The sequence below is a fragment of the Glycine max genome, chromosome 18, assembly GCF_000004515.6.
Source record: "Glycine max cultivar Williams 82 chromosome 18, Glycine_max_v4.0, whole genome shotgun sequence".
NCBI classification, from domain to species: Eukaryota; Viridiplantae; Streptophyta; class Magnoliopsida; order Fabales; family Fabaceae; genus Glycine; species Glycine max.
This window is the reverse complement of record NC_038254.2, coordinates 22,918,684-22,928,329: the sequence shown is the minus strand read 5'-3', so window position 1 is coordinate 22,928,329 and position 9,646 is coordinate 22,918,684. Positions and strand designations below refer to the sequence as shown.

Sequence of the window (9,646 nt, the reverse complement as noted above, 5' to 3'; positions counted from 1 at the left end):
AACCCAACTTACAAATTCAAAATAGACCCAAACGCTTTCTACAAAAATATTTATTCTATGCATAAAAACTAATAAGTGTACAAAACTATTAAAAGTATAGTTCTAAGTATGATATATATGCTTACACAAACAATTTTGGATAAGTCACAAATCTCTACTAGAATTTTGGGAAGAGTTAAAATGACAATATATAGAATAAAGTGGCTTTCTACTAAGTCATAGGATATCATATTTATAATCAACAAAAACTGGTGTAATAATGACAACAACATAACGTAACATATTTAAAAAATAATAATTTGCCCCCACTGACTTCAGATCCTGAATCCGCCACTTACACCCATCATATATTGGTAGCTTATCACTAATCAAAGTCATTTTGCATACCCCATGTGCCCCAAGTTGTTGCCACTTTGTTATTTTAGATACAATGAACTTAGGACAATTAAAATCAACTACACTTTTAGAAGACTAGCTACTCTAATAGATATGGATGGACAAAGCATATTGAGGGAATGATTATAGTAGCCTCAAATTTAAAAATACAACAATTGAAGGAAGTAATGCACCAAACGAACACCAAAAGCTTTTGCAATGCCTGCTATGATAACATCTGCATGAAGTGGACCTACACCTTCAAGTGCTATGACCTGTCTACTTGTGAAGACAACCAGCCAACTATTATATTGGTGGTTGGTCCACTAATTGTTATGACCTGTTATCAGGAAAACCTACCAGGGCTAATGGTAAGATATGATAATGTAAAAAAAAGTATCAGTGGTCTTACCATAGGAACAAAATTCTTTAGATAGCATTTAGTTCAAGTAATATTTTAACTTTCCTAAAAAATATTTGAGAATAAAATATCCTTGAAAACATTAATTTATGAACAAGTGAGAATAAAAGTTTCACATTGTAATTGAGTGTCAAGTTAGTAAACTTTCCCATGATAATTGATGGTAAATATATTATTCCTATAAAAGTTAAAAAATAACAATTTATAAATTTTCCCAAGAAAGTGGTTTAGTTAGGAATGAAAGATTTCCTATGCCAAATGATTCAAAACAATTATGTCATAATAGACAAACTTACTTTTCTTCAGCCCTAGAAACCTTGGTGCTCGTATTTACATCCCACAATTTTACAGTGCAATCAGCAGATCCAAATGCTATAATAGAAACTTCATAACTGATACATCCAACAATTATGAACAAGATTTAAGTATTATGACCAAATTGATAGCAACCTTAAAAACCATTAATCTTCTTCCTAATTATGATAAAGTAGTGCAGTAGGGGATCACCTGAAAGTGAGGGACCAGACACATGATGTGTGCCCAATCAAAGGTGTGAGACAACGGCTACTAGAGAGATCCCACATCATGATGATGCCATCTTCATCGCTAGATACCATATAGAAACCACCAGGAGACATTGCCAAAGACAAAATCATACCCTTGTGGCCAACGAAAACCTAGACACATTCACCACTCTGCACATCCCATAGTCAAACTGTTTTATCACTAGAACCAATTGCAGTTGTCATGCCATTGCACACACTAAAAATGATCACAAAATAGGCAAGGAGTGTTTCCTGATACATAATTATTAGTTTCTAAGACTTTAAGATACAAAATTTGATTTACAAACTCACTTCACAATGTATTTTAGTATATCACCTTTTTTACCTTAAAGATTAAGTGGCAAAATATATGTTCCAGTGACAAATATTTTTAATATCTAATTCAATAACTCTACTATTATAGGACTTCATAATAGACAGATGAAAAGATCATTTTCCCCTTCAAAACACACATCATAAAACTATACTTAATCATAGATCACTTGTATATGAATCTAAAGCAATCAATATGTAATTATAAAATCAAATGAGCTACTGGCAAATATGGACCCCAAAAAAGAACAAAATATGGATAAAATTAGAAGTGACCGAGAATATTGAATGTAACAGTTTACATCAACATCAGACAAGTGCCTTACCATTATTCTTAAGGGTTGTATCTGGTCCATGGACCAAATTCTAGCAGTTCTGTCATGTGATGAGCTGGCAAAATAATGCCCTACAGGACTAAACTATTAAGTGGATTCCTAATAATAATCTATCTTGAAATAATTTAACATTGTTGCATTAATTCTCTTGTCATATCTTGAAGTTCACTTAGGGAACCAACACAAATGGTTTCCTAGCAACTCAAATTTGTAGCGGTATTGTTCAATTTTTGAATGATTGCTTCTATCTCATCAACCCAATTTTCATTGGGATAGTTTATTACAGAAGACACCTTTATGCTTTTATCATAAGTGGCCTCAAATTCTCTGGATTTGACAGTAGCCTTTTGAAGCACAAAAGTTGGAAGTTGTGAATAAAATTAATTTGTTTCTTTATTATAATATGAGTTAGTTAATAATTATACAACATATTAGAAAAATGAGGCTTAGCACATTTGTAGCAACTAGTATAATTGAGATAACGCTCGTAAATAGTTTTCCAGAGTGATCCAAAAGTCATGTATAGACATGCAACTCATTTTGATAATATACTTTGAGATTGTTAGCCTCAAGTTTAAGCTTCAATATAGCAAGGTTGGAGAAAGACTTTATTTATAGCAAGCCTTAAGTTTGAGGTCCTAAAGTTAAAAGTCAACGAACAAAAAATTAATGAATTGTAGATGTATGGATGTTAATATGCCAACTATCAATGTCAGATTTGTCTCCTAAATTTAGTAGCATACTTGATTGGAAAATTAAAGGTTGAAATTGGGATCAAATACAATACACATTTTATAACTATGAGGTTATTAAAATTTTAAGTGCAGTTATAATTTGGTGCTTTACCACCTTTACTATAGAGAAGCATAATCCATGTTTGTCATATTTGAAAACAATAAAAAAATACCAACCATTTGAGCAACATTAACACTATAGCTCTTGGGCCAAGCACCAGGGGTAAGCCTGTAAAGAAAGGTGACTTCATATAAACCTGCAATTCCACCACCAACTTGGCATGCCATGTGGCAGAGATAGAACTTTACAAGCACAAAAAGCTAATTTAGAAATGTAATTTAAGTTTTGAAACTAAAACCAAGCAGAAGATGGAACGAATTACTACACTATAATGTAAACTTTCTATAGGATATCATGTCTAAATATGTCATGACTAGCAATATTATGGGCAATCAAGTAAACTAACAAAACCAAGATTAAAATGTTTCTTGCAAGCATTAGACTGAAAATTTACCACTGATGATTACACTAGATAAAAAACTAGTAATACCTTTGGATCTTTGAGATAATCAACAGCTAATCGATGATAGTGAGTACAAAACAATCCGCAATACTGCACCTTCCGCACAAGATATTCTTGCCCATAAGAAGCTGTAGTCCTTCTCCCAAGCTCATCCAGAGCCACCAATGAATTATGAGTAGCTGATGACTGTACTCACAATCAAAAGTACATATTTAGAAAGAAACAATGGTTTAAAAAGATTAGATTCACATGCATCTGTAATGCATAACAACTTAACAAGCCAAATAAAAGGGCCAATAAAACTTCACAAAATGCACACAACTAATTAATATATAAATGAATGAGCTCTAAATAAAAAAGGACCAAGCCAAAAAGAATACTAGTAACTATATGAAAGTTGTGATCTAGTGGCTTACGAGAACCCATATTTCAAGTGATACAAATTGATACTCAAAGGGGCATCTTACCAGCATTGATGCAGTTTTTGAAAGCTTAATTAAAAATGTACTTTGGTCTTATTCGAACAAAAATCTGGTCAACAGGTGACAATTCAAAACTTTCTACTGGGACATCAGCTTCTACCTGCATAAGAAATTAAAAGTGTAACTCCATAGAGTGATTGAGCCATAAAAGATCATCACCTGAAATCGAGGACGAAAAAGGCTTCCTCACCTGAAGTCCCCTCTGTTGGGGATGAGATCAATATGGATGGTGTTTGCAGAGAAACAAAAATAAAAATAATTAGTTTTGTAATGTGAAAAAAGAATACATACAATTTTGAGAGATTTAAGGTGCTCCAAGATAACTACAAAAGGGGAAAAATGAATTTACTCGCCTGCAAAATGAATCGCCATCACGGATAGGGCTGCAGTGGACTGACGACGGCGATGGTGATGACATCTCAGGCAACACTAATGACGGCAATAGTGATGACAACTCAGGCGACACTAACAATGACAAAGACGCGGTGGAGTTCAACACAAAAGGCTTCGAGAGTGAAAGCTTTTGAGGGAAGGGGAACGAATGGCAAAATATTGTGAAAAATAAGGTATTAGAAAACATTAGAATAATAACATTGGTTTTTATTAAACCTATGTTAACTGATAAACCACAACATCAGTTTTACAAAAAATCGATGGTAAGGAAACTCAACATCGGTTTTATTTAAATCAATGTTAACATTTTTCTATCAATATCGATTTTTTTAAAAATGATGTTGACAATGACATTTTATTTACACAAATACCACCGCACATTTTGTAAAATCGGTTTTTGTAAAAACCGACGTTAATTGGATGATGTTGAATCTCTTTTTTGTAATAGTGTCACAGTCATCTTCTCAAGGTTAAACTAAGGAAAGCAACAAGTTGAGGGAAAATTCTCAGACATTGGTTCCCATTTACATTGTCCTACTCCTAGCTTCAAAATTAGACATGTAAGACAAAAACTTAAATTGTTAATAAACAATACCATTTAAGTGTGAAAATTATACCCTTTTAATCACACTTTCATAGATTTTGTTTACAAACTAACATCACATTCAATATGATGGAAATAACTTCCAAAATTGAACACTTTGATAGAGAGAAAAATAGGTAGTATGATGTGTTTCCAAGTTTGGATTTCATATTCGAATGAACCTTGTAATTGTAAGAAAGTGGATTTTTTAACTACAGGTCTAGCAAACAAAAGATTTAGATAGGATCCAATCCAATAAGATCTCTCCCTTTCAAAATTGGACGTGAAGGTTTCCTTTCATCCGACTCAGGTAGTTATGCCAAATAAAAATAAAAAATAAAAATGCAAAGGGTTTTCACTTTCAAATTCTATAAAAAAAAACTCCAATCTAAAAGAAAAAGATTTACTCTTTACTCAAGAAAAAACTGTTAGCAATAGTATCGAAAGAATTTACATTTGCATAAAATAAAATATATAACAAAAAAACCTAAAACTAAAAGATTGCATCTTCCAATTAAAACAAATCAAAAATTATGATGTGAATTTTAGCACCTTCATTTTTGGATTGTAACCTTTGCTACCTAAAATGGATGATAAATAAAGTAAGGTGAATGGTTTGATTTTGAATGGTGTGAACCCTTACTCAGATGTATATCGTAATTCTTCACAATAAAAATCATTCAAACTAAGCTTTCTCTTCTCCAAGCACTCCAAACTTGAATTAGAAAATTGAATCAAACTATTTGGGAGTCAAAAGAAATTAAAAGGAGATAAATAATGTAAGGTGAATGATGCAATATTGAATGGTGTGAACCCTTACTCATATGTATATCGTAATTCCTCACAATAAAAATGGTTTGAATGATGCTTGCTCTACTACAAGCACTCTAAACTTGAATCAAAAAATTGAATCAAACATGTATTAGGGATTCAAAAGAAATTAAAGGGATAAATAAAAATAAATAACAATAGGGTTTGAATTTTACTTTGGGCAATTGAGTAATGCGACAAACTCAGGCTTAGGTTGAAGCTTTGAATGACATGGAATGGGGAAGCAACATTGCGATGACAAAATTGGGATTGAAGTCAAGAAAATTGTGAAGTTACACTGAGGTTTACAATGTGCAGAAAAAATTGACGGCGTGAAAAAGGTTGTATGATTTATGAAAAAGGAAAAGGTGTGTCTCACATTCACGCGAAAAGGTTGAAGCTTATATTCAAGATGGTGTTGAGAAAATCATGGGTTACATTGAGGTTTACAGTGTGCAAAGAAAACCATGGCATGAAAAAGGTTGTATGATTGTGATTAAAAAAAATGAAAAGGTGTGTCTCACATTCACGCAAAAGGGTTGAAGCTTATGTTCAAGATGGTGTAAAGAAAATTATGGATTACATTGAGGTTTACAATGTGCAGAGAAAATCGTGGGCATGGAAAAGGTTGTATGATTTACAAAAAAGGAAAAGGTGTGTCTTGCATTCACTCGAAAGTAAAAATATTCAAGCACTTGTTGTGAGCTTGAGACTACAGGGAAATGCTAATGTGGTTCAACTCTTTTAAACCTTAATGTCGGTTCAATATAATTGCCACTAAATCATACTCTTTTTGTAGTGATTCATGATACCTTAAATGAATATGCTAGGTCTAGGTTTAATTGGACTAAAGTAAAGGAAATAAATGAATTCAAACTTAAGGATATCATCAAAATTGTGGATTTTTAAAAATCTAAATACTAAAATCATAGAAAAAATGAGACCAAAATCACTGATTAAGAATTAAAAAAGATTAAATTATAATTTAGATTTTAAAAAAATAATCATTTATAATTAAATGATAATATAAAATTATTTTCATTACCTAAGCTCTTAAAAAAACAAATTAACCAATCTTTAGGTATTAATTTTAGAATCACTGCTATAGGTTCACCCTTCTATGGTAAATCTAAATATAACTGTTAACAAGTACTTATTTACTTCCTAGCATTGAGGTTTGAAAAATAGAATACTGAATTTCGGATATTGGTTCATCCAAAAAATATACACCCGACGTTCATCCAACGCATGTGATTAATGACGTATATAAGTATGGTCAATTTTGTTTTGCAGGAGACTAACTTGTATTAGACATTTCAATAACCTCTTAACAGGTTAACCAGTTGTGAAATAAAATTAAACACAATAATTAATATTTTTTGCAGTAAACAAATAAAAAGAAAAAAGAAAAAGAAAAAAAAAAACTTAAACTACAGAAAAGACTAAAGTCATACTTTTACAATCATTGTAAGGAGAGCTTATTTATCGTCTACAAATGATTTTGGTAACATCAACCTTATTAAAAAATGTATTTATTAAATAAAAAATATAAAAGTTTAACGTCTCTGTCTAGTAAAATTCTTTTACTTTATTTAAGCAAAAATTCTTTTGCTTTTAATTGTTTAAAATAAGCATAAAGACAAAATGTTAACGTTTTCTTATTATAAGACTAAGTTTTTTTAACCTGTATATATCCACTTGATTGTTATTCTTGCTGCCGTGACAGACGAAGCACGGAGACCTATAACATACTCAACGCAGCTATTATTATCGACTGTGTATGTGGCATGAATAGCTGACAACATCAAAATTCGTTACAATAAAATAAAATATTAACCGTACCTGACATTTTTCTTGTAGTACATTTAGAGAATCCAAAATCGATGAGATTACCTTGCAAAAATGGGAGCTTCCAGGCTCCAGCCCTTCTACTGATCTTGCTGTTTGCAAAATTAATTTTTAGGGTGCTTTGGGGCTCACTCTGAGTGTTTCTTTTAGTAGGCTTCAGTTTTATCTTCGCTTCAAATATAAAATAAATATTTTTCAATGAAGACGTACTGAAATGTTAATTTACTTTTTAATGGGCAAGTATGATTTTAATGTGGCATTATAGAACCACCAACCAATCCATATGTTTTAGTATGCTTAAAAAAACAGTTAATATACATGCGTGGGTACGAGCCAATAAGCTTTGCTCATGTGGTCTCCAATAATGAGACTCAAATTCAGGATTAGTATTGTTAATTTATTCGACAAATAACCCACTAGACGTCAAGGAAAATCTTCATCTTCCCATAAAAGCTTTTAGTTATACCTTGTTTATAGTCGTTAGATTTAATCAAATCAACAAATGGTTGTTGCTGTGAGTAATACTCCAATCGATCTTTTTAATCAAGTCTAATATTCATATCTTGTGAATAAAAAAAACTAAATAATCATTTTTGTTCTTGAATATGTAAATTGTTGTTAAATTCATTCTTAAAAGATTAGAATTTAAAATTTAATCCCTCAAAGTATAAAAAAATGTGACAAATTTATTCGAATATTAACTTTTATTTGTTATTGTTAATAAAATAACACACCGGACACAAAAAGATGAATTTGTCACAAAATTGTTGTCAACGTGATCATGTTGAATAGATTGGACGAAAATATTAATAAGTTATTATTATTAAACTTAAATGATAGTAATTTTTTGTTGAACTAAAATGTCAATAATTTTCTATTTATAAAAATGTCAATAACTTTTATTTTGGATCAAGATGTTAGTACGTTTCCATTGGATAAAAATGTCACTAAATTAATATTATTGAATCAAAATGTCAGTAATTTTCTATTGTGTCAAAATGTTAGCAATTCTTATTGGATATAAATATCAATAATTTTTTATTGAACCTAAATATTAGTATGTTTCTATTAGACTAATTTATTAGATCCCAAATATTTATTAGTAAAACATATAAACGTTCAAAAAATTAACACAAAACTGAAATATGATACAATATTAAACATTAAATAAGAGACTTCTTATAATAAAATTACAATAATCATCATCGAGTATTTTATATTATTGTAAATTTTGAAACAAATTAAATAATATACATGCAAATATTAAAACTAAATAAGTAAAAAAAAATCATTTTTTAATAAAGCAATATATATATATATATATATATATATATATATATATATATATATATATTCCATATAAAAGTATAACATACTTTAAGTGAAATAAATTCACAATGTGATAGTATATTAAATTTATCTTTAAATTTTGTAATTTTTTAACTATCATTTTAGTTTACCTGAAATAAATGAGTATGTTTACATTCTAAATGATAATAAACGTAAATCGTAAAATTATTTGTTTTTTTTTCTATTTTTTTATGCACAAGTATATCTTTTTCCTTAAACAATAACCTTGCAATCTTGTTTAAAATATAATCATAATTAAGGCTTTTTATCCCTTTCCAGGTTTATTTAGTGTATATCATATCAGTTCCATAGTCCAAGTTGAATGAGTCACACTTTTTAAGTTACAAATAAAAAAAAAGTTAAATAATCATTTTCATCCCTAAATATGTAAATCGTTGATAAATTCATCCTTGAAATATTAAAATTCAAAATTTGGGAGAAATTTATCCTAGAATTATATTTTACCCTTAAATGAAACGAAATTTGAAGACTAGCAAATTAGTCTAATAAAAACATACTAATATTTAGGTCCAATAAAAAATTAGTGACATTTACGTCTAATAAAAAATTACTCACATTTTGATACAATGAAAAATTATTGACATTTTGGTCTAATAATGATAACTTCCTGATATTTTTGTCAAATGGAAACATAATGACATTTTGGTCAAAAAAATTATTGACATTTAGGTCCAATAATGATAATTTATTGACATTTTTGTCCAATTTATTCAGCATAACCACGCCAACAATCAATTTTGTGATAATTTCATTCTTCTGTGTCACGTAGGCTATTTTATTAATGATATAAAAATTAACGGCCAGATAAATTTATCGTATTTTTTACACTTTTAAAAACTAAATTTTAAATTTTAATATTTCAGGGACAAATTTATTAACGACTTACACATTC

General features: G+C 29.6%; 1 protein-coding gene across 6 annotated transcripts; it reads right to left on the bottom strand.

Annotated features, from left to right (window-relative positions):
• Nucleotides 1-205: 205 nt before the first annotated feature.
• Nucleotides 206-4,073, bottom strand: LOC102666454 (DNA mismatch repair protein MSH6). Of its 6 annotated transcripts, none has more exons than XR_001386000.3 (6): nt 3,940-4,073; nt 3,735-3,849; nt 3,295-3,453; nt 2,921-2,972; nt 1,304-1,491; nt 206-1,188 (listed from the first exon to the last, which is right to left on the bottom strand). XR_001386000.3 is itself a non-coding variant. In XM_014770350.3 (6 exons), exons 2-5 carry the CDS (start codon nt 3,738-3,740, stop codon nt 1,474-1,476), a joined length of 309 nt encoding a protein of 102 aa, XP_014625836.1. In that variant the 5' UTR covers nt 3,741-3,849; nt 3,940-4,073; the 3' UTR covers nt 206-1,188; nt 1,304-1,473. The 6 variants fall into 6 exon arrangements, 1 of the variants encoding a protein (XP_014625836.1); XM_014770350.3 differs by having other exon boundaries at nt 2,921-3,046; XR_001385996.3 differs by having other exon boundaries at nt 206-740; nt 1,093-1,188; nt 1,304-3,453.
• Between the last annotated feature and the right edge of the window lie 5,573 nt (nt 4,074-9,646).